The 25561-nt window shown below is 49.8% G+C and overlaps 1 protein-coding gene across 6 annotated transcripts in view; it reads right to left on the bottom strand.

The window, feature by feature from the left end:
• The window catches only part of NF1 (neurofibromin 1), a 2008692-nt gene that overhangs the window by 137443 nt on the left and 1845688 nt on the right, over window positions 1-25561 (bottom strand). Inside the window, exon 58 of one of the 6 annotated variants that reach the window (XM_086954829.1) lies at window positions 22484-22544. The exons of the other annotated variants lie outside the window; for them this stretch is intronic. Within the exon in view, the coding sequence (XP_086810955.1) occupies window positions 22484-22544 (61 nt within the window). The remainder of the gene's footprint in view (window positions 1-22483; window positions 22545-25561) is intronic. 6 annotated transcript variants of the gene reach the window in all.

Below are 25561 nucleotides of genomic sequence, written 5' to 3'. Positions count from 1 at the left end.
CGTTTAAAGAACCTGCCAGGTGTTGAACCTTTAACCGTCAAGTAAATACCTTGACGTTCCGGCCATGTCCAAAGGCGCAGAACCTGTTGACATAGGGTTCAGGACCCCACCCCACCTTGTTAGCTGCAATACCACATGGCGGTGGTGTTGTCTGTGAACACCTGCACTACTCTCCCCTCTCAGTGCAAGTAGGATCGCCCAGAGCTCTAGAAGGTTGATATGGAGCCTGGACTCCGCCGGAGACCAGAGGCCTCTCATCTTCGCCTCTCCCATGTGGCCGCCCCATACCACTATGTGCTCCAGTTGGGGAAGGAAAAGGGATATGCCGCTGACCTAATGCTGGTTTGTGAGCCACCACTGCAACTGTTGTGCAGTGCCCTCCGAGATCTGGACATACTCGGACAGGTCCCCTTGATGCTGCGCCCACTGGAACTTCAGGTTCCACTGCAGAGCCCGCATATGCCATCTGGCATAATTTTTCCGCAGGATGCAGGAGGCCATGAGGCCCAGCAGCCTCAGGGTCATCCTGACCGAAACCCAGGACAAGGGCCGAAAGATTGGAATCATAGCCCAAATGTCCTGGACTCACTATTCGGGAGGATAAACCTCAAACTGCGCCGTTTCCAGAACCGCTCCGATGAAAAGGAGTGTCTGAGAGGGAATCATGTGCGACTTCGGCACGTTGATGGAGAACCCCAGCACATGCAGGAGATAGGCCATAGTCTGGAGGTGGGAGACAACTGCCTGGAGTGAGCCCGCCTTAAACAGACAGTCGTCTAGATAGGGGAAGACTGAAACCCCTGATCTAAGCAGATGAGCTGCGACCACCGCCATCACTTTCATGAACACCTGAGGGGTGCTGGTAAGGCCAAAAGGGAGCACTGTGAACCAAGTGCTTGTGGCCAACCGTGAACCGTAGGTAACGCCAGTGGACCGGCAGGACGGGGATATGAAAGTAAGTGTCCTGCAAGCCCAACGCTATCATTCAGTCTTGCGGGTGTAGGACAGACAAGACCTGAGCAAATGTGAGTATCTTGAACTTCTCCTTCTGGATGAAGTGATTGACCTTCCGAAAGTCTAAAATAGGACACAGTCCCTTGTCCTTTTTCGGAACCTGGAAGTAGTGGGAGTAGCAACCACGACCTACTTCTGGTGTCAGGACGCGCTGGATGGCCCCCCTTGGCCAAGAGGGCCGCAACTTCCTACCGGAGAAATGCCAAGTGATCCCCCTACATGCAGTGGTACTGAGGTGGCATGGCTGGAGGGGTAGTCTCAAGGGGGAAGGAATAGCCCCTCCGGACTATCTGCACAACCCACCTGTCTGAAGTGATAGTGTGCCAGTGGGGGAGGTGATGGTGAACCCTGCCATCCACAGATGTGTGGTGGTACAAACACCGGACTCGGAAGGTTTGGAGGCAGTGGCTGCAGGGGAGGAGGTGGACTGACCCGCCTGCTGGCCCTGTGACTCACCTCTGTGGGTCCCACATCGCCGGCTGCGCTGAGACTACTGCTATGCAGGCCTGTGGTTCTGAAACAAACATGTTTGGGTGTCCCTTCCTTGGGCACGAAAGGAGCAAAAAGCAAAACCGGAAGGAGTGCGCATGGCCGAAAGGCCCAAGGACTTGGCCGTAGCCTGTGAGTCCTTAGAACGCTCCAGCACACTATCTGCCTTGTCGCCAAAAAGGGGGGTGCCATCAAAAGGCATGTCAGAGTGTTCTGGACTTCCCCGGAAAAGCCACTTGTCCTCAGCCAGGGGTGGCGGCTCTGCCCAGCGAGTCGGCGGTGTCAAGGCCACAACGAATCGTGAACTTGGCTGAGTCTCTCACCTCAGCAATAGCTTGGGAGAGCACCGTCCGGGCCTCCTCCTGACACTGAGGCAGCACCAGCGCAACTGTGTCCCATACAGAATGGGAATAATGGCCCAAGAGGCACGCGGTGTTCACAGACAGCAGGCCTGAACTGGCAGAAGTAAAAATGTTCTTCCTAAATTTTATGCCAGTTTCTTGGATTCCGGGAGATGCGGAAGGGAATGCGCTGGGGGACGCAATGGCTTAGACAGCCAAGCTCTCAGGGGTAGGGTTTTGGGAGAGAAAAACGTGGTGGCCCAGGTCCGGGCGATCACGTCGGGCCACGTTCTTATCCACAGGAGCCCCTGTGTTGAGCCTGGACCAGGTGCCCAAAAGAACATCCGAAAGTGCATCATTGAAGGGCAGCAGCTGCTCCGTAGAGGAAGACGCTGGCCGTAGCACTTCTGTCAGGAGGTTAGTCCTGACAGCCACCGTAGGTAGCTCGAGGTGCAGAGCCTCAGCCGCCTTACACAACACCACTGAATATGTACCACCCTCCTCCATAGCCATTGTAGGAGGAGATAGTGTGCCAGGTTCTGGAGTAAACTCCAGGTCACCTGCATCCTACATGTCCTCCTCCCAGTCCGTGTCAAACTCGCACTGGGCTGCGAGAGGGTCCTCAGACCCCTCTCAGTCCTTCCTGTCCTTCACAACCTGCCGGGCAGGCGGAAAAGAAGGAGGTGGATGAGAAAGGGATAGAAATTTCCCATAGGCATCGATGGACACCAGTCCGGCACAGTCTCCACGACGGGGTTGAAGCCGGGGGCGGTGTCGGTCGGGGAGCCGGCCAACGCCGGTGCCGTCGGTGGAGGTCGTACTAGGCCAACCGACATCGGCTGGGATCCAAGCATGGATCCATGGGGGTCTCTCTGTGTCGAGACTGGAGTCGTTGACGACGACGGCCTGGAGCCGACGTCTTAGAAGAGTGAGGACCCCCAGTCGGGCCCTGAAGGCGTGCCGACGGGGCTCGATGGACCAAGGACGGGTGCCATGGCTAAAAAGAACCCCGGCAGCTGGGCCGGATTCGCTGATAAACCCAGAAAGGGCAGGTAGGCCATTGGTAACTGCATAGGCTCCGCTGGAGCCACGGGGGCGGTGCCACCCACACCCCCAGCGTATTGCGCGACAGGCTAGGGGAAGGCGAAGAGTGACGTCGCTACTTGGACTTTTGGTGCTTTGCCTTACCTGACGCTGAGTGCGAAGACTCCGTTGAACGATGGTGATGGCGGTTTTGTGACCGGTCCCTCGACCTCCCATAGAACCTGGACCTTGAACGGCGCGGAGCTGACTCTGGGCCTCCAGCAACTTTCGGGACCGCTACCGCAAAGTTTTCAGAGCCGGGTCCTGGCATTCGGGGCACGACTCGGAGTCGTGGTCGTTCCCCAGACAGTAGAGATACTCACGGTGCAGGTCCGTCACCGACATGCAGGGACAAGCCGCCTAAGATTTAAAACCAGGCATCCCTACAAACCAGGAGTCAAAGACTCAAAAAACAAAGACAAAAGTCCCAGAAAAGTCAGTCAAAAATTGACTGGGGGTACCGCTCTCTCCGGATCGGCGCATGCTGGCGCGGAAATGAAAGAAATTACCTGAGTGCGCGTGGGCGCGTCTAAGTAGCTCCAGCAACGCCAACTCAGCGACTACAACGCCAACTACGTACACGGAGCCGTACGACAACGCATACCGACGCGCAGTGGTACTGCTGACGAAAGCTTTGCGGATCCAGTCTGACATGTTATTCTAGAAGTGTGAAATCTGTAATTAGGAAACGACACAAAGCTATATATATTGGTCTCAGGAAGCAATCATGTAATGAACTTGATGAAATTTTCCTTGCAACTTCTGATACCTAGTTTTAACACATTTTAAAATTGTACTATGCTCATACTTTATATTCATGTTTTACTTTATGGCACATGCTGAATAAAGATTACTTAACTGACTAACTAACTTACGCATGCTATTTGACTGTCTCACATCGACTGTTTTTGGACTTCAGTTTGGTCTAAATGTTACAAAATCTTTCAATGTAATATTCCTTTAACACTACAGAATAATGTTCTCAGTTCTCCAGCATCTGATATGGATCTCTTACCTATTAGACCTCTACTATTAGATCTTCTCATTGCACTGGCACAGTAAAGGAAGGTCTTGGCCTGGCTGCCATGAATTTCTCAAGAATTCCCATTAAGAGCTTGAACTAGGAACATTCCATAGGTCTGCCAAACATCAAGGTGGAGTATTTGAATTGTTATACTGATATGGATCCAGCCCTCAACTGATACCAGAGACTTCTCTTTTAAACCTCCCTCAGGTGACTAACCACCCAACCTAGCAGTTATGCGTCCATCACCACTTTCTACTCCGGGTTGAGGACAGCAGCCACCCACAGGATAGACTGCAGTTAGTCAACCACCGCTGTGGATCTTAGCTACCACCTCAGTTATCTGGATGATGTAGGAAAGGTGGCCTTGGTGCTGGGTCTTCCAATCCCACTTTAGGGCCTGAATGTGCCATCTAGAAAAGAGGACTAGCAGGATGCACACAACTAAGAGGAAAGAATCCTCAGAATCATCCTCACTTGGACCCAAGAACAAGCAAGAAACATCGGTATCAAAACTGGTTTATGGTGAACCCCAACAATGTCAGGAGTTTCGCCGTCAACTAGAGATGGTCAACAAATGACTGTGGCAAGGACACTTTCAATAGCCAGTCGTCTGGGTACGAGAACTCAGCAGGTCTCAATCTCCAAATATGAAGATGGGCAGCAACTACTGCCATCACTTTTGTGAACACCCGGGGGTCAATGGTGAGGCATGAAAATGCACCTGGCCCACCATGAATTGCAGGCAACAACTGTTGGTTTGCAGGAGATTTATTTGAGAATGTGTCCTACAAGACCAGGGATACCATCCAGTCGCTCGCCTCCGAAGCAGAGAGCATATGGACCAAAGTGAGCATCCTGAATCTGTCCTTCCCTAGAACAGGACTGAAAGGATGACAGTCCAAGATAAATCTGAGGACCCCTTAATCTTTTGGAACAAGGAAATAGAACGAGTAACAACCTCCAACTTTCTTAGAGCCCGGTACCTTCTCTGTGGCACCTTTAAAAGTAACAGAGGCACCTATTGTAGGAGGATTGATCATATTAGTTCTGGTGTGAAAGGAATATTGGGCGGGAGGAAAGAAAAGGCAGGGCATAGCTTTTCGCATAATTTGCAAGACTCATCTGTCAGAAGTGATGGACTGCCAACTCTGGAGGAAATGTATCCTGCCTCTAATCGGGTGGGCATGAGCTGTTGAGGGCAAACTAATGCAGTTAGTTGGCTGATATAGTATAGGAGGAGGTTGAAGACAGGTTCCCCTGACGGCCCAAAAGTTGTCTGCCAGTTCTGCGTCCATGGCCTTGAGAGTACTGGGTTGCTTACAGCATCCCTTGTTGTGAAGGGTCTTTTAGTCTATATGTTAGCCCCTTAGAGTAGCCTCTAAATTTCAAAAAGTGGTGCAGAAATTGTTTTGCAGGAGCGAACAATCCCAAGGAACACACTGTCGCTCTGCTATCTTTAAAAGCTTTTCTACGTGAGTCCACATTTTCACCAAAGAGCACGTCAAATGGGATATGAATCATTCATGCCTTCACATCCCTGCAGATCCCAGTAGACGTCTTTCAGTTGTTTAGACAAAGGACCACACTGAAAATGTCCACCCAGCTAAAGCAATCCATCTTGTTCAAACCTGCATGGATAGCATATTTGGCCGCATCTTATCCATTATGTATTGTCTGGGCCAAAAAGGCTCGAAGATCATCCAGGAAAGCCAGCAACATTTTGCTGATCATGTCCCAAAGGGTGTAATACCCAATAGGTGGACTGCAATGATAAACTGCAACACCAGGCAGGTTAAAGAAAATGTGTATTTGCCAAAGGCATAAGTCCACTTAGATTTTCTATCTGGAAGAATGATGGGGAATTACCTGGGATTCATTTTACTGTTGAGGCCTGTAGAATAAGACTGTGTACAGTGGGATGTTTGATGAGAAAATCAGGGTCTGGTCTAGGATGTCAGGCCACCTGCCAGTTACAGTCAGGCAAGAAAATAGGTTCAACCTGATAGCCATCAGAGTAGAAGTAACAGCATCACTCAAAGGAAGCAAGTGCTCTGATGTTCTGGCCCAGGCTGCAACCTCTCTGTCAAAACATTTGTTTTCAGTCTCATTGGAGGGAAGCTGTAGTTTTAGCACGACAGCTGCTTTCTGAACCACCACTGCGAATGAGGCCCTCTCTTCCCTTGGGGGCCCATGTGGCGAGCCAAGTTCCGTCTCTGTAGAGTTATCAAACTCACTGTGTTTTGTAAATCAAGGCATAAGCCATCATCACTAGGGAGCAAGCCATCTCCCACATAATCAACATGTAAGGTAACCAGACTGGTGCCACCTGTGGTTCCTTGGGTCCGGAAGACACGCCATAAGGAGCTGAAAATGCACTGAAAATCTGCATTATGACCTCTTTGAAGGCCCAAATCAGCTACCGGGTTGCCGATGGCCCAGGTAAACTCAGGGTCTGTTGGGATTAGCTGAGGGACCGTCAACCTCGATGGAGCAAGACTCACATCTTGATTCTTTTATTCCTTCCCCTTGGGATGGGGATGAATCCAACTTTGCTTACTTACGCTTTACTTGGACTTGGCTTACTGGAAGACTTCGAGCAGGAAGTGGAATGGTCATGGGAACGGCCCTGAGATTAGGACCAAGCCCAGTCCTGTGACTTGGAGAGTGACCTAAGTAATGTCTTCTTGTGCCCAGTGAATCACACCCTTACCTACCGGTCTCGAATCGCCTTTGAGAGGGCACTCAGCCCGGTAACCAAAGACAAACCTGTGTGGATCTGAAATCAACACCTGCTTTCCTGCATCTGTGGCACAGGTTGAATCCTGATGTTTTCAGTGGGGACATCCTTCGACGTCAAAGGGTAGGAAAAGAATACAACTGATGTCAGCTCACAGGGATGGCACATGTGACTATGCTCCATCAAGTCTAGGCGGTATAAGCCACATGGCAGTGTGCGGATGTAATGCTAAGAAAAAGCTCCAGATCCACTCTGACACCTGGAGGAATATTGGAATATTCTAAGGTGATGAATCTGCAGTTAGAAGTATCCATCAAAATATGCAAGTACAAACGAGTTTATGCACAAACTGTGATGCACTTAGCTTAATTTAAATCTTGAGAATACCTACATTACTGCTTTGGGATTGAGGAAGTGACCAGAGTCATATCAGGATATGGGTTTCTTTCGTCACATTATCTGTCTCAAAGGTAATCACAGAATTTTTTATTGAGATTTGAAGCAATGTATCATAAAAGTAAAACTATTTAATTGCAGCCTTAACATGCATTCTTGAAACTCTGCTGAAGCTACTGGTTTTCTCTCGAGTCCTAGCACTCATAATGTGTTTAGACTAGAGTAGTAACATCAATGTAGAACTGACGTTTCTTTGGGTAAAAGGCTTCAACAAGGCAGATGACAGCTGCTCAAAGTCTACAGTGGACTATATTTTTCCTCCATAGATCTCAAAATGACTGCTAGCCTCGGGGTCTTTATTATGAGCTAAACAAAGATCACCATTTATATGTGGAATTTTATGATACACCCTTTAGTGTTCAAATTCATTGATCTTTCTGCATTTTTGTAATTTCCACCACTTTAAAGTGCACTAATGAGATATTAGGAGAGGTTAAAGTGATGCATAAAAAGATGCAAAGCACCATTTTTGGTTGGGAAAAATAGCAAAATCTATATCAAGTGGTGCTTGGCCTGGAGCCCCAGATGGCCAAGCAGTGCTTGGGCCAAGTCCTACTTAGTTGATTGTAAAGATTTTAGTGGCTGCCTTGGCAATCGATGAAGCTTCTCCTTAGCGAGGTACAATGTGGTGTGCTTGGTAAAGCATCCACTGTGGAGTTTTAACTCACCAGACTTACTGGGTGAAGAGAAGTGCCCTTTACATGCATTCTTGTTTGGTTGCAGTAAGCAATGTGGGTGCGTCTCCCATGGTGCCTGTGAGAGCAATCTAGCTCTTGCTGTACCTGGAGGCATGGTGCATAAAGCTGGAGGCACTACAGAATCCTGAGATGTTGGGAGACCGGTAGAAAGGCCTGCTGTTATTGTGTGTGTCACAGCTTAACCGAGCAGTCATTTGATGGTTCTCCCAATGAGGGGATGGGAAATGTATTTGAGGAAACTAAACTGTGTAGGCAAAATGATGCTCTTAACATCAATTGAAGAGCTGTACACAGAACAAGTAGTGACAAATTAATAGGTGGAAAATACAACATAATATGAAGCCCAGAAGCTCAAAGGCCTGGCTACGAGGTTAACAACGCCACACAAGGACTAGATAAGGTTGTAGGTACTGGCAGAGAAGCTGAAGGAGACGGAGTATAATGTCCAGGACTTAATTGTTTTACAAGGCTGTGTCAGTAAAGCCCTTTCAAAATTGGAGACTAGATTTGAGACCCTGGATAACCTTCAGTAAGACACGCTCCTGAAAGTGCTGAAGGACTCCTCAAAGGTGACTAAACCGGTGTTACTTTTTTTTGTTAACAGATATAACTGCACCCCCTCGTATTTACAGTTCTGAAAGTCATTCATCAATGGATTGTGACTGTAATTGCAAACCACTGATTAGTAACTGAGTGATTTGCAAAAGAGAAGCAGTCCCTACGGGAAGGGGACAGGTTCCCCAAGGACGCATTGAATGGGAGTAAATTGTGGTTCATTTTGGCAGCTTTTCACTTAAAAATCTCAGAACTGCACTCTTCAAATTTAGAAGTTAACTTTCAGGTTTTATAGGTCACATTTTTTATCAAGTTTTCTTGTTATTCAGAATAACAAATAATTAATATAGATTCTTTCCCAAATACGGCATTACAAATTAAAACACTTTTCATCTGTCAAGTTTGTTATCAAGTGAATTCTGGTTCCCAGATTAAAGAGATAGTTAAAGAAAGACGCAATCTCAACGCAGAAGTGCCACTAGCTATTAAAGACTTTAAAACATAGACCTCACACATTCTGGAAGGTTAAGGTGACTTCACAAAACAGCTTTCATGCAGAACAGAAAAAAAACATTTCCATTGATGGAATACTGCAAAACCACTTTTCGCTCTCTCAACTAAAACGTGAATGAACTAGTTCATAGGTACCTAAAGTCTTATCGTTCACCTGGGTGAACATATTTTTGTGTCTCCATATACTGTACCTTGACACACTCAGGCTACCAGACCAACACTAGGATTTACATGCCAAGTGGAGATCTGTACAGGCTCTCATGTCTTTCATGTTCTAAGTGAATCTAAGCAGAGATAAGGCGTGACCAGGATTCTGTACTCATATCTTCTTTTTTTCCAAATACTCTGTTGGTGTCTCACAGTTCTGCAGAGGGTCTCGGATAAAGCTTTCGGAGTCTTTCTCCCTCAATGCATTGCCTTCCAGTACTGGGCCTGCGTCTCACTGTGGTTGCCACACCAGGAAGGTGATCAACTCACAAGTGTAGGCCTCTCCTGCTCTGCTGCGGCAGTTGTTGCTTTTTTCAGTTGATGGTGCTGGCATCATCCCTCTGCTAATCATGACAGAATTTGGAGCTCGGGCAGTGATTATATTCAGAGTGGAGCAGATGCTTGGGGATTTTACTATGGTGTGGTTAGAGAGGCGCTATCTTGCTGCCATCTCTGTTGGTGATTGGCCACACCTCCGCCCACCCCCCAGGCCCTTCTTTTATTTTCAATTGCTTGAGACTTGCTCCTGTCTTGGACCAAAAGATATCCATCAAATGTAGACCTGATTATCTCAGGACAGCACATAGACATAGCCATATCAGACAAATCATGGTTTCATGACACATTAATCAAAGTTTTAAAGCCTTACAATCAAAGATGTGGTCGCGTTTTGAAGGCTCTCAACTATTACACACAGGAGGCAAGAGTAGGATATTATTCTCAGCCAAAAAAGGTTATGCAGCCTCTTTAATGCATGGAAGTGGTCTGCAGTGGTACTGCAAGTCAGGTTGTTAGATCTATAGGCAAAGGATCCAAGCTCCAAAAAAATACTCTTCCAAACATGTTACAGCCATGTTAATGTCACAGAAAGCATTTGAACTACAACTGAGGAGACCCACATCACGAAAGATTAAGAGCTGTGCTCAGATCAAAAGAGGTGTATATCCCTTGGAGTAGAGCAATGTTTTCTTGCTCCTGCCCGACTAGTGAAGAAATGCACAAGTTAGTACTTGTGTAACAATATATCTGTAAGAGACATTAGTTAGTGATATATTCCTTACCTTAGAATATCCCCAGGCGTCAGACTGGATCCGGAAATTTTTGCGTAGCAGTACCCATGCGCGTCGGTAGGCGTCGTCCGCGGCTCCGCGTCAGCGCCGTGATGACATCGTCGTACGCCGCCTCCGCGTGCTGACGCTGCCTCCGCGTGCTGACGTCAGTTCTTATACACAGCTTTTCTGCGCCAGAAACGCAGAGCCATGATAAAAAAACAACACTGGTGCCATGAAACTAGGACCCTGAAAGGGGATGACCTTAACCCTAGATATCGGCTCGCAGAACGGGAAGGATGGGTGGGTCGGTAAGGAATCTATCACTAACTAATGTCTCTTACAGATATATCGTTACACAAGTAGTAACTTGTGCATCTGAAAGAGACACGTTAGTGATAGATTCCTTACCTTAGAATAGATACCCCAGCAATACCAACACCGGTGGTGGGTCTGCGAACCAATTATCACACCAGAAAGTCCTGGAGGGCGGAACGGCCAAAGAAGCCATCCCTCCAGACTTGGCTGTCCAGGCAGTAGTGTCTTGCGAACGTGTGCAGCGAGGCCCACGTAGCTGCCTGACAGATGTCCTGCAAGGGGACTCCTCGGCCCAGGGCAGTAGTGGTCGCTGTGGCCCGAGTGGAATGGCCCCTTAGCCCAACAGGAGGCTCCTTTTTAGCCAAAGAGTAGCATGCCTGGATGCACAACACGATCCACCGAGAGATGGTCCGCTTGTGCACCGCCCGTCCTTTCTTAGCGCCCACGTAACCAACATAGAGTTGGTCATCCACCCAGGACTGGCGTGTACGATCCAGATAGTAAGAGAGCGCAAGTTCTGGGTCCAGATGGTGGAGCCTCTCTTCCTCTTTCGATCGATGTGGAGGCGGAAAGAAGGTGCGCAAGGTGATGGATTGCCCGATGTGGAAGGCTGTGACTACCTTGGGCAGGAAAGAGGGTTTTGTCCACAACACAACCTTGTCCGGATGGACAGAAAGGAAAGGTGGTTTAGAGGAAAGAGGCTGGAGCTCAATTACTCTCCAGGCAGAGGTGATGGCAACAAGAAAAGCAGTCTTAAGAGTAAGAAGACGGAGAGGACAGTTATGAAGCGGCTCAAAGGGAGCACACATCAAGTAAGTTAGAACCAGGTTCAAGTCCCACTGGGGCATCACGAAAGGAACAGGAGGGAACATATGAGTGATGCCCTCAAGAATCTGTTAACAATCGGGGACTTGAACAAAAAAGGCTGATCAGGTAGCGTTAAGAAGGCGGAAAGGGCAGAAAGGTAGCCCTTGATAGAGCCCAGAGCAGAGCCCTGCTGGGCAAGAGAAAAAAGGAAGAGGAGAACCTCAGAAAGGGGGCAGAGAGTGGATCCACAGCCTTTGCTGTGCACCATGCCACAAATCTGTACCGCCTGCAGGCGTATACCGACTTTGTGGAGGGACGCCTGGCTGCCAGAATCTCATTACAAACTTCAGGAGGTAAGTCAAATGGCCTCAACTATCGCCGCTCAATCTCCAAGCATGGATGTGGAGACTGGACAGGTTCGGGTGGAGGACAGTCCCCTGTTGCTGCGACAGAAGGTCATCCTGAAGAGGCAGACGAATCGGGGGGTCGACAGACATGCTGAGTAGCTCTGGATACCAATATCTTGGTTCCCAGTCCGGAGCCACAAGGATAACCTGGGCCCGGTCGCGCCTGATCGTCTTCAGCACTCTGGGCAGAAGTGGTGTAGGCGGAAAGGCGTACAACAGACCGCAACTCCACTTGCGACGAAAAGCGTCTCTGAACAAGTGCTGCCTTGGAAATTCCAACGCGCAGAACTGATGACATTGCGCGTTCTCTTCTGTGGCAAATAGATTTAACCAAGGCTCTCCCCACTGCTGAAAGAGGCCTTGCACCACGTCCGAACTCAGACGCCATTCGTGATCCATCATGCACTGACGGCTGAGTTTGTCCGCCCTGGCGTTCAAGGAACCTGCCAGGTGTTGAACCACCAGGGTCACGCCCTGATGTTCCAGCCACTGCCAGAGGCGCAGAGCCTCTTGGCATAGGGTCCACAACCCCACTCCGCCCTGTTTGTTGCAGTACCACATGGCGGTGGTGTTGTCCGTGAACACCTGCACTATACTCCCCCGGACAGAGGGGAGGAATGCCTTCAGTGCAAGCCGGATCGCCCGCAGCTCCAGAAGGTTGCTGTGGAGCTGGGACTTCGCCGGAGACCAGAGGCCTCTGATCTCCGCCTCTCCCATGTGGCCCCCCCAGCCCTGGAGGGACGCATCCGTCACAACTACATGCTCCGGTTGGGGAAGGGAGAGGGATCTACCGCTGACCCAATCGCGGTCCATAAGCCTCCACTGCAACTGTTTTGCAGTGCCCTCCGAGATCAAGACATGGTCGGACAAGTTGCCCTGATGCTGGGCCCACTGAAACTTCAGGTCCCACTGCAGAGCCCGCATCCGCCACCGGGCGTGATGCACCAGAAGGATGCAGGAGGCCATCAGCCCCAGAAGCCGCAGCGTCAACCTGACCGAGACTCGGGATAAAGGATGAAAGATCGGAATCAGAGCCTGAATATCCTGAACCCGCTGTTCGGGAGGATAAACCCGAAACTGCGCCGAGTCTAGAACCGCTCCGAAGAAGAGGAGCTTGTGAGAGGGACACAGGTGTGACTTCGGCACATTGATGGAGAACCCCAGCAGGTGCAGGAGGTCGGCCGTAGTCTGGAGGTGGCTGACGACTGTCTGGGGCAAGCCCGCCTTCAACAACCAGTCGTCGAGGTAGGGGAAGACTGAAACCCCTAACCTGAGCAGATGAGCTGCGACCACCGTCATCACTTTCGTGAACACCCGTGGGGCGCTAGTAAGGCCGAAGGGGAGCACGGTAAACTCACAGTGCTCGTGGCCTACCGTGAACCGCAGGTAACGCCGGTGGGCCGGCAGGACAGGGACATGAAAATAAGCTTCCTGCAAGTCCAATGCTACCATCCAGTCTCCAGGGTCTAGGGCAGCTAAGACCTGAGCCAATGTCAGCATCTTGAACTTCTCCTTCCGGAGGAAGCCGTTGACGTTCCGTAGGTCCAAGATAGGGTGTTAGCCCCCTTTGCCCTTCTTGGGTACCAGAGAGTAGTAGGAGTAACAACCACACCCTACTTCTGGCCCAGGAACGCGCTCGATGGCCCCCTTGGCCAAGAGGGCCGTAACTTCCTCCTGCAGAGGTTTCAAGTGATCCCCCGACACGCGGTGGTACTGCAGTGGCATGCCTGGAGAGGACGTCTCGAAGGGGAGGGAGTAGCCCCTTCGGACGATGTGCAGTGTACCAGTGATGGTGATGTGACAGTGTGCCAGTGAAGGTGATGATGGCGGACCCTGCCCCTCACTGGCGTCACATGGGCCTGAAAGCTCGGAGTAGGAAGGTTTTGAGGCGGATGCTGCAGGGGTAGGTGTGGACTGGCCTTGCCGTTGTCCCCGACCGCCGCCACGGCGGTTTCCACGTCCCCCACCACGCTGGACAGTAGTCTGCGGCCCGTGGCTGGTTGGACGTGTGGGGGCGACCCTTCCTTGGCCACGAAAGGAAAAGGAAAGAAAGGCAGCCGTTTGCTGGCGCAGGGCCGAGAGGCCCAAGGACTTGGCCGTAGCCCTGGAGTCCTTAAAGTGCTCAAGCGCATGGTCGACCTTGTCGCCAAAGAGGCGACGGCCATCGAACTGCATGTCCATAAGTGTGTTTTGGACATCAGCCGAGAAGTTGGCGGACCTCAAACAGGTGTGGCGACGAATCACCACCGTCGTTGCCATCGCTCTGCCTAGTGAGTCAGTAGTGTCCAGCCCACACCGGATGGAATAACGCGCCGCATCTCGACCCTCCACAAGGGCTTGGCTGAGTTTAGCCCGGACCTCCACCGGGCATTCTGGCAGCACGTCCACGACCGTATCCCACAGAGAGTGGGTGTAGCGGCCCAAGAGGCAAGCGGTGTTGATTGACTGCAATCCTAAACTCAGGGAGGAGAATACTTTCTTCCCGTATTGTTCGTACCACTTGGATTCACGATCAGGAGGAGCCTCCGGAAATGCGGTCTGGGAATTAGAGGCCTGGGTAACCAAGCTCTCTGGGATGGGGTGGGTAGACAGAAAACAAGGGTCGCCGGGAGCCGGGCGGTGGCGCCTGGCCACGTTCCTATCCACAGGCTGACCTGTAGCGGGCTTGGACCAAGTGTCCAGAAGAATGTCAGATAAGGCTTCATTTAAGGGCAGCAGAGGCTCGGCCGAGCTTGACTGCGGTTTAAGGACCTCAGTGAGGAGGTTAGTTCTCACGGCCGCGACAGGGACCTTAAGGCCTAAGGCCTTGGTCGCCCTCATCAGCACCACGCTATAAGCCGCCCCCTCCTCCGTAGCCACGCTAGGAGGGGAGACAAAACCAGTGTCGGGCGAAGTGTCCAGACCACTGGCCTCCCCAAGCTCTCCTATCCAGTCCGCAGAAGACTGACACTCACATGCCAGAGGGTCCTCAGACCCCTTCCAATCCTCCTCGTCACCCATCGCCTGGTACTGAGGCTCAAAGGATGGGGCCGGGTCATAGAAATAGAAATCTCCAACGGCGTCGAGAGCAGCGCCGCTCAGACGCCGGACCCGAAACGAGGGTAGGACCAGGGACGGCGTCGTCCTGGGACGGCGCCGGGGGCAACACCCTCGGGGCCGGCCCCGGCGAGGTCGTGAGGTCGACCGGCGGCGACCCGGTTCCAGTGGGGCCCTGCCGAAGCACCCGACGGCGCCGAAGCACCCGGCCCGCGTGGGGACCCAGTCGGGGCCGTTTGGCCCGAAGGCGCTGCGGAACCCGACGGAGGAGTGAGCGACCTCATGGATCCGAGAGGAAGGCCTCGATCTCCTCCGGCGTTGCGTGCTGCCCAGGGACCGGCGGGTATGGAGCAGGCGGCCACGTCGGGGGAGTCAGAAGAGCGTTGGTGCCTCTTCGACTTCTTGTGCCTCTTACCTGAGGACTTCGAGCCCGAAGACCAATGACGACTTCCGTAACTGTGGTGACTTCGGCCCCGCGATCGGTCCCTCGACCTCCTTTCGGATCGGGACCTCGAGCGACGCGGGGCAGACTGCCGAAGCTCGAGTCGCTTACGGGACTGCTCCCGTCTAGCTTTAGACGTCAGGGCCCGGCAGTCGGAGCAGGACTTGTCGTCGTGGTCCGGGTCTAGACAGTGAAGGCACCGGCGATGGGGGTCAGTAACCGACATCAGTCAATGCAGGGCTTGAACCCAGGCATCCCTACCGGCACCTTCGGAGTCGAAAGACTTCAAAAATAGATCAAAAAGGATCGTAAAAAGTTAGTCGAAAATTGACTAGGGTACAACTTTTTCCGGATCTGCGCTTGCTGGCGCGGAAAAAAGAAGAACTGACGTCAGCGCGCGGAGGCGGCGGCTAAGTACTCCGACGACGTCATCACGGCGCCCACGCAGCCGACGACGGACGACGCCTACTGACGCGCATGGGTACTGCTACGCAAAAATTTCCGGATCCAGTCTGACGCCTGAGGATATTCTAAGTTAAGGAATCTATCACTAACGTGTCTCTTTCAGATATATATTGACATCTCTGAAATTAGTAGAATTTGATTCTTGAGAGCAGTAGCAAAAGAGAATAGTCAAGACAGTACTGGAGCAAAGATTTGACGTGTGTTAGATAGTAGGAGGGTTCAGGAGAACAAAAATACATCTCAAGTTATTTAACTGATCATATAAAGACATTCATGTTCAAACTGTGTTGGCTTGTCGTTAGAGGGGAGGATAGACTCATTGGTAAGCTACCCAATGCACAGAGCTTCAATAGGGAAGTGCCCCTTTCCCCACCCACTCATTAAAAGTTTCAGTAAGAAAATGTATATTCACACCTTAGCCTGCTGGCTGTGATGGCAAAAGAAATATGAGCGAAGCTTTAAGACTGCTTATGCATGACATTTAACATTGGCCTTAAAAAATCTGCAGTGTTCCCAAAGTGTATATGCAAGGTCACTAAAGTGCTCCCCTTTAAGGATCATCCGTGAAATATTTGGGACACCATAAGAAACAATATCCAAATTCTTGGGTGGCAGTACTTTAGCTATGAGAAATTGTTTGGGTATATGTCGGTTATGAACTGCAGTTAAATTGTAATAATAGACATAAGTCATATTTACAAATTGATTAAATGTAAATAACTTGACAGTTAGGCCTGACATACAAGTTTGTTAAATTAATCAGAGAATCAAACTTGAGGTTAAATACAAGCAACTGACAGTTATATATATATATATATATATATATATATATATATATACGATCTAGACATCAGTTACATAGGAAATGGTTTATGTCCCACTACACAGAGGATATCTGAAGAATTCTTGTAGTTGAACCTACTTAGCAGCAAGTTCTTGATACCGACTCGGACTCTGATGGATGCTGCAACAGTGCTCTAGAATCTGAACTGCTGAGATAGAGCGCTACCATCAGAGTTGCAGAAAGAGATAATTCATGGAAATGGTAAAAGGATGATGCAAAATGAGTAATAGGGCTTGCACCCCAAGACATCATTGCAGTTTCTGAGTTACATCCTGTGTTGTAGGAAGGACTTTGGTATCACAGATGTCTGGCAAGAGAAACTAGTGATTGTATGAAAAGTTCAGTCCTCTAGCTCATAGCTTGCTTAGGCTTTGCGATTTTCGGCGAAGCAGGCTCAGTTATAAATTCAATTTAGCAAAGTTCTAAAAAACTATTTTAGACTGATTAGTGCACAGATCCAGAGAAAGAGATCTTCCTCTTAGAAAAGAATCACTGGCTAGTCTTCTTTGATAGAAGAGAAACATGCGAGAGACATCACATGAGAAAGATATTTTGAAGCCATAAGTTTGGTGTTTGTATAGTCTAGACAATGAGTATCAAATTATAGAGACATCAACTGGAGCTTAGAGCTATTGGTGCTCAATGTACGAGTTACTTACCTTTGGTAACGATGTATCTGGTAGAGATGATTCTAGCAGCAGATTCCTTAATGTAGAATTATCCCCAGGCGTTAGACTGAATCTGAGAAAAAAATACTTGCCACAGCATCTCTGCGCACCGGGTGGCGGTACCACGTGACTCCGCCCTGACGTCGTCCGCGGGCATGACATCAGCAAGGTTACATAACCCCACCCCGGCGCGCCGACGTCAGGTTTCTTCAGAGAACTTTTCCTTGCCACAACGCAGAGCCATCACAAACAAAAACTGTAAGAATATGGGAACAGTGTGCAAACAAAGCAGATAAACAGAAAGGAAAGAAACAAATGGTGAGGAACAGCACCATTCGGGAGAGTGCCAGGCACTGTGGCACCGAAAGTCATAGAAGGTCAGAGCCAGTGCAAGGCAGCCCTGTAAGTAAATACGATATCCTTCCTGTGGGCAGAAAAGCATGTAGAAAATGTCACAGCAGACGAAGAGGCCTGCAACTACAGACTACAAACAGTGAGGGGCCACAAGGTCAGAACAGAAGAGGAACAACAATATACCCCAAGACAGCACCAGCAAGGGGAGGCGCATCCCCTATAAGAGCTAAGGGTCGAGGCACAGCCTAGGGACCCTAACCCAGAGGGCTGCATAGGAGGCAGAAATTGCAAGCAATGAAAAGGAGGAATTCTCATGAGCAGAGGGAAGCAAGGGTGAAGAGAGGGGAGGCCAGGACACCCCCACGCCCATCAAGGGACCAGGAACATCAACCAGAAAGCCCCGGAGGGACAGACAATGGCAGAGGAGTACAGAGGAAGAAATTATCACCTCAAAACTCCAAGGAGACGTGTCAGAAGTAGAGGCAAGCCCTTCACATGAAACACACACACACAGTTCAATGGACAGCTGAACCGGCCACAGCCAAAATTCAGCAGATAAGGCAGGAACGGCTCCACAGTCAAGAAAGGCAGGCATGAGAAGAAAGACATAGACTCGCAAGGCACCAGCCGACCAGGAGGCAGGATCACAAGGATCCCCCCCCCCCTGCCGTGGAGCAGAAAAGCAGGCATGAGCAGCTGGCAAATACTATGAAGCTGAGGGCCCAGACCAAGCCAAGCGCAGGACGAAAGCAAAAGCCAGGAAAATCTATAACAACCTCTAAAGTGAGATTGTACCGGACATAAACCGACCCACGAAAGAAGTGGAACCAGCCAGAAGAGAAGAGGAGGAGAAAAACATAGGACAGACACACCATCCACCAGGAAAACACCAGGAAATCCTACCCCTCCTGGAGCACCAGACAGAGGACCAGGCCAAACGCTGGACAAAAATTGGGCGGAAACACCACAGCACAACGCCACAAACGGCATGCCAAAGCCGGTCCAGCAATGATGCGGTAACTGAAACAACAGACCTTTGTAGCCATGCAAGCTACACCCCTGCAAAGAACAAAGAACTGCATGAGCGGTAAACAGCGACACCAGGAAAGGCGAGGAGCCCACTAGGGGAGTCCACCCCTCTCCCACATAGGAGAGAGCTATACAATAGCTACAAGTACCCCACTTAGGGTACGGCATGTCCCATGGAAAACATGGGAACATCTCTTAGGGAAAAAATCCTGCATCAGAGGACAAGAACACAAAACCTGTGGTAGGAATCAAAGACAGCTAAGCAATTGGCCAAAAATTACACACTTGCCAAAGGGCTGAACCAGCAGCCAACAGAAGAGAGGGACCAACCAAGGGACCCTGAAGGCACAACAAACCACACAGAATATATAAACAGCCCACTCAAAAAACAGCAGATTCCAGGAGCAGGTGGGATAACCCCTCCCATCAAGCCCGAAGGATCAACATGCAGCCAACGGAGGTGAGGCAGATGGAGTCCCGCAAGGAGACGCTGAATGGCGGAGTCCATATGAGTGTTAAACAAACGCTCCCTAATATTTTCAGGAAAAACAGCATCCTGCAGCCAAGCATGGCGACGGAGAGCCACAGAAGTGGCCATAGCGCGGCCGAGAGCATCGGCAACATCTAAGGCTGTACGGAGAATAAACACTGCCAACTCCCGACCATCCAACACATGGTGCCGTAGATCAGCGTGGGCACCCTCATGGGAGACATGAGAAAGAAGGGACTCCGCAGAATCCCACAGACTGGAGGTAGCCCTAGTCAACACCTAAAAGGCAGTACTGGATGAAGCGAAGATGTTACCCCCCCAGAAATCTAACCACCGGGCCTCCCGAGACGGAGGAAACAACACCACAGGCAAGGACGGAAAGGTAGTCCGCAGAAGAGAGCCTTGAGTAGAATGATAGAAGGAAAGCCAAACAGGGTCGTGTGGCGTAGGACAGTGACTATGCAGGAGCGGCTGAGGCACAGGACGACCCGTGGCAGGACGCCCCCAAGCCCCTTTAAGAGAATTGTGGAGCGACGCTTCAAAAGGAAGGAACAGCTCCCATCCACCAGAGCCCTGGTGGAAAACCTCCAAGAGATTATCTGTAGGAAAAGGGGTGACAGACTCACCCATTTGTAGAATGCCAGCGGCCATGGAAATAGCCAGAACGAAGGCGAGACTGGCCTCCATAGGGCGCTGCGGGGGAGAAAGTAATTCCTCCGTGGGTGACGGCAGCAGACTGAGCCATCTGTCCCCAAGTCCAGCTATAGGGGGGAGTGGCCAGCCCCGGAACGGTGGGGGATCCACAGAGGAGTGGGGAACCTGAGGGACCCCGGGGAGGGTGGAGTAGCCGGTGGAGGGTCCAACCGCGAACTGCGGAAAGCAGGGCCCGAGGGCTTAGGCCACGGGGACGGCGAGGAGCCCTGCCTGAAAGATGCTGGTGAAAAGGCAACAATGCGGCGCCCTGTCTGCGGAGAGGAAGAAACCAGCAGATGACAAACCTCCGGAGAGGAGGGAACCTCCTCAGTAGACGAATCATGGACCAGACGCCGGCACGGCACCGTGGTATCCTCCACAGGCGCCGGCTCGACGCCGACCGGCGCCGGAGAGGGCACCAGCAGCACCGAGTTGACCTCCCTCACCACGTACTCCCTGTGGCGGGGTCGGAGCAGGTGCGGCTAAGGAACGGCGCCGAAAAGGTAAATGTAAATGTGTGTGTCTTGTAAAGCGCACTGCTACCCGGAGGTGTCCTGGCGCTATAGACCACTGGGGAACCCGTCCTGGCTTTCCCTGTGAGATGTTCCCTCCTGGGTATCTCCAAGGTGAAACCAGGCAACCCCAGCGTTTGTATGGGGACCGTTGTGGAGATGAGGCAAGCTAATGCCCAGAGTTGCCGAGTGTGATCCCTGGTTAGAGTAGGCACTGAGGCGAGAATTATCGAGTCCGCTGACCCTGGTTCACGACCCTGCCACATCGGGAATTGAACCCTGGTCCCGGGCCGTCCTCTGCTTCCGGGTCTGCCGCCTCTAACTAGTGGGCCACACCACACCACACCCCGGCTTGACATCACTCAGAGCAGCCGCCTGCAGAGAGGACCGAGAGGGACTCGGGAAAGCACCCCAGGCCCCGGCCTCCATCCACAGCAATGCCAGGGCAGGGGAGGAATGCCTCCGGAACAGAAACGACGCTGGAGAGACAGCCACCTGCTCCGAGGGCCGAGGGGGGCTCGGGGACAAGCCCGGAGTCCCGGCGACCTCCTGTGACACCACAAGGGAGCCCCGTAGGGATGTGCAGCGAGGCAGGGTCATCACAGGTCAAAGAGGAGAGTCCCGAAGGACTACCCCTCGACAACACCATCCTCCTACCACCTGAAACTGAAACCTTCGGCGCCGGGGCCGAAGCTGCCAATGACTTCGCATAAGGCCCCGCGTGAGGCAACGGATCCGCAGACGTCTCAGGAAGTGGAGGAGGGGCCAAAGAAGCCTGCAGAGCTGCAGTGTAGGCTGTCATTTGTGCCTTAGTCGCCCGATGCCGGGAAACGGCGGATAGGGTGGCGACTGCAGGGGCGCACGTAACGAGGGGAGCCTGCGCCCCCTGCCGAACGAGGACATGACCTCGGAAACAAACTACAGGACCTACCAGCTGGCGAGCGACGCCTTTGGGGCCAAGGCGCTGGGCGATGCCGCAGACGGTAATGGCGGCTCATGGCCTCCGAGGTAGGGGACGGACGTTGGGACGACTCTGACCTGGACAAGCGTGCCAACAGTAATTTCATCCGGCGCTCCCACCGGGACTTCGGTTTAAGGTATTGACAAGCTTCGCACTCCGTAGAGTCATGGTGCTTGCCCAAACATTACATACATATCGGGTGAGGAAGAGAAAAACTGACGTCGGCGTGAGGTGGGGCTTATGTGACCTTGCTGACGTCATGCCCGCGGAAGACGTCAGGGCGGAGTCACATGGTACCGCCACCCGGCGCTCAGAGATGCTGAGGCAAGAACATTTTTTCCGGATGCAGTCTCACGCCTGGGGATAATTCTACGTTAAGGACTCTGCGGCTAGTAGTCTCTATCAGATAATCCCAGCATTTCTAAGCAATCAGATGGAAGAAGGACCTCCATTCATGGTGTGAATGTCCCCTTTAATGGAGGGGGCAGGAAAGAGTGAAGCAGGCTCGGAGGCAAAAACATTCTGCTTCTCTTCCTGGGACCTCAGGATACAAATGACAGGTACCAGTCATCAACATACCACACCTGTTTCCAGTGACTAGTTAAAACCCAGAGGATTATAAGAATTAATCCCAAAACAAACCCTGTTCTAAGTAGTCCCCAACTCACCTTCACAGAGAGTTTTACATTGAAACCAGGCCTGAAGGAGATGCCTGTGAATCCAGTGTGCACCTGTTGGAATTTCTAGTGTGTATTATAGATCAACATGCAGAGGATATGGGAACATTTCATATAAGGAAAAAAAACAGCTATATGGAATTATTATTCTAATGGATTTGCTATAGTAACTCTTTTGCTGTGAGGCTTCCACTCATACATTCCACATATAACCAACATTCATATACGACAGTAAATGTTGAGCATTTGCTTCACATTTTCTAAGCTCATGTTAAAGTGAACTTTATGATCGTGCACATGACTTTTCAAGGCAACACAAACACAATGTTCTTCCATTTAATGCTATCTTACAATACACATAATTCAAGTTATTACATATGATGGTGTGAAGTGAGATGTTTTTTTAATGCGAAGACACATGAGTGAAGAGAGAGGCGATGACTCCAGGTAAGACAATTTATTCAGTCTTGACCTTTATGAATGAGCGGAACGAGAAAGGTCACTAATATCTACTTATAGTTGTATACATTCTTTACACAACTGGGGAAACCAGAGTACAGTAAATATCAGGAAGCAATGTCAAGCAGCACTGCTTTTCTGAGATTCCTTACCAGGTCAGTCCGTTGTGCAGGAAGAAACGGGGAGAGCTTCGAGAGCCACAGGAGCCGGCAGCTTTTTGAAAAACACGATACAAGGTAGAGTAATGAGGGCAGTACTGGGGCCACATGATAGTGAACTATGACAACAGAACTCAATGGGATCACTTACTTACAGGTAACGTTGGTTCTCCCCAGCATTTATATTCCCCCCCTCTGCTATAACTAACCCATTTAGTATAACATTTTGAGGATCCAAAATCACATTTGCCAGGAAAATTATATAAAAAGCAATTGAAAACCTTTAAGCAGTCACCAAAAGTCTAATGTCTATGAATACTGGTGCCATCCACAGGCAGTGTTTTCTAAATAGTTTAAAGTGAAAATGGAAAGAATAGCAGACAACCTGGTTACTGCATGTTAGTCAGAGAGAAAGGAGAATAACCTGCTTGTAAATCTGGATGAGAGTTTAAAACATAACAAAAATCCATCTTACCAAAAAGTATGCTGACCATTTTCGGTTGCTCCTCACCTACCCACCCCAACTCCCCATTTTAAATGAGCAGATCGAGAATTTGTTATAAAAAAGATTTAAAAACACGGAGCTGGGGGTGGGTAATATATTGTATCTGGATTCTGGAGCAAACGTTATGTCAATAGCCTAGATTGCATCACCTCTATGGTGATCGAATGCAGAGATTTGAGTATTAACACTGTACATGTATTTAATAGGATAGTCTGGAAGCATCTAATTCACTTTCCCAGCGGCATTGTGTGCACATATTCACCGTAGGATGTTTGGCATTCTATTGCAGGAGAGACAATTCAGTGAGCATTGTATGCTTTAAAATTAAGATATCTGGATAATGTTTTTAGATGCCTAAGACCTGCCCATGCAACCTGCAACATCATGGCGAGAACAACCATGCTGTGGGTCCCACACACTCACGTGGGAAAAGTCAGCAAAAATCAAGCCATTTCGACCCATTATTCGATGAGGCACTTAGGCATTTCCAGGATGTAACTATTATGGTTATCACCCAATGTATATACCATACTCTGCTGTTGAAAATCTGTTTATAGTTCTGCACAGATCCTTCAAAATAAATATATTAAAATAAATACAAATCAAAAAGTTGAACAAGGAGATGTAGTTTTTATACTCCATGGTACAGTCAATGGCAAGCCAATCAAGGTACATTCAGTAACAAGGATTCTGAAAGCAACTTTGTTGTCTTCGCATATGCTTTATTTTTATAACGCCATTAGAAACCTTGAAATCATTTTTGATGTCACAAACCCTGGTGCCTGTTACTGATCTCCACAGGGAATCACATGATGTTGATCAGATGCAACAATGCCCTAATACGGTGGTTTTTAAGCTTTTTATTGGTGTGGCCGTCCACATTACTGGAGTGAGGGAACCTCCATCTTATAAATATTGGAATCTGGGGACCCCCATCAGTCATAACAAATCCATGTACCCCGGCCGAAGCAATGATGACTTGGACCATAAAACAAAAAACAAATGATAAAATATTTAATTTACAAACAAATATTAATGTTAATGGGAAGGGTGAGCTTTTCTAAATTCAATTAAGGCAACCCATGGTCATTCTATATTCAGTTTGGTGCACTTGCACTGTCCCATGAATCAAGCTGAGAATACTAACATAATTTTTATCCTCCAATTTTAAATTTCTTCACATCTAGAGAATGTTTTAAAAATTTCGTTTGTGCTTGTTTATTTATATACACTTTATTAATCTATTAACAGTAGAAAATTTAGAAAGCAGTCGTTGACCCCCTGAGTAGGCTTTGAGGACCCCAAGTTAAGAACCACTGTCCTAATACATAAATACCATCATCTCACCCAACCTTTTGATAAGATCCAAGGACTATCAGAGAAGGTGTTCTGAGAATGACAAACTTATAACGTACAGGGCCAGAATGTCTAGACACAACCATCAATAATATCACTGGCCTTTCCTGTAGTCAAGCAGCCCTGACACTGTGTCACGGGGTCAGCCTAGAGTCCCAGTAGGAAATGACAAACAAGTTAGTTACCTTTGGTAACGCTCTTTCTGGCAGACAGACTATCTAGCCACACATTGGTCACCTTTTGAATATGCCTCTGGCATCAGCTTGGATCTGCAAACTCTTTTAATGGTAATTCTGTGCATATGAAGTTGGTGCAGTGTGGCTCCGCACTGATGCCGTTCCGCTCCAGAAGTGATGTATGGGGCATATAATGGTGCCACTTGAGTGCGTTGGCATCAGTTGCTTTTGAGATGTAGAGCCCCAAAAGCAAACTAGAATAGCAATGTGCAGAATCCTAGACTTGGAATCTGATTAATAGGTCAAGTCAAATCACAGAACGGGAGGATGGGAAGTTCAGTGAGGAATCTGCGGTCAGATACAGCCTTTACCAGAATGAGCATTACCAAAGGTAAGTAACTGGTTCTTCTAATAGAGACTTATTGACGCGCAAGCCATCTGGAGGCTGCTTCTTTGCCAATGTATAGTAGATCTTTATGTAAGCATGATCGATCCAGTGCGAAATAGTACACTTCTGCACAGCCTTGCCTTTTTTTGTTCCAGCAAATCCCACGAAGGCCTGATCTTCCACCCGGTGTTTGTGAGCAAAAGTTTCAGCCGACCAAGCAGATGGCCCTCAGCTCCAGAAGATTGATATGAAACTGGAACTCCGACAGACACTAGAGGCCTCTGATTTCCACCACTCCCACATGGCTGTCCTAGCTCAGAAGCGATGCATCAGTCACCACTGTCAGCTCTGGGTGGGTGTTACCGTCCAGCAACCACCACGGCAGATCTTTGGCAGTCTCCTCCAAAGCCTGAACATGTTCGAAGAGGTCCCCTTGATGTTGGGCTCACAGGGACTTCAAATCACACTGCAAAGCCCATATGCCACCTGGCGTGCTGCACAAGTAGAATGCAGGATGCCATCACTCCCAGCAGCCTCAGAGAAATCCAGAACTGGGACTGGAAGATCATTATCATAGTCTCAATATTCTGGACTCTTCCCGGGGGAAAGGCACCAAATAGACATGTGACTAGAATGTCTCCAATTAA

Source organism: Lissotriton vulgaris, chromosome 2_1 (assembly GCF_964263255.1).
Source record: "Lissotriton vulgaris chromosome 2_1, aLisVul1.2, whole genome shotgun sequence".
Taxonomy (NCBI): Eukaryota; Metazoa; Chordata; class Amphibia; order Caudata; family Salamandridae; genus Lissotriton; species Lissotriton vulgaris.
This window is presented reverse-complemented; position numbering and strand designations above follow the sequence as displayed.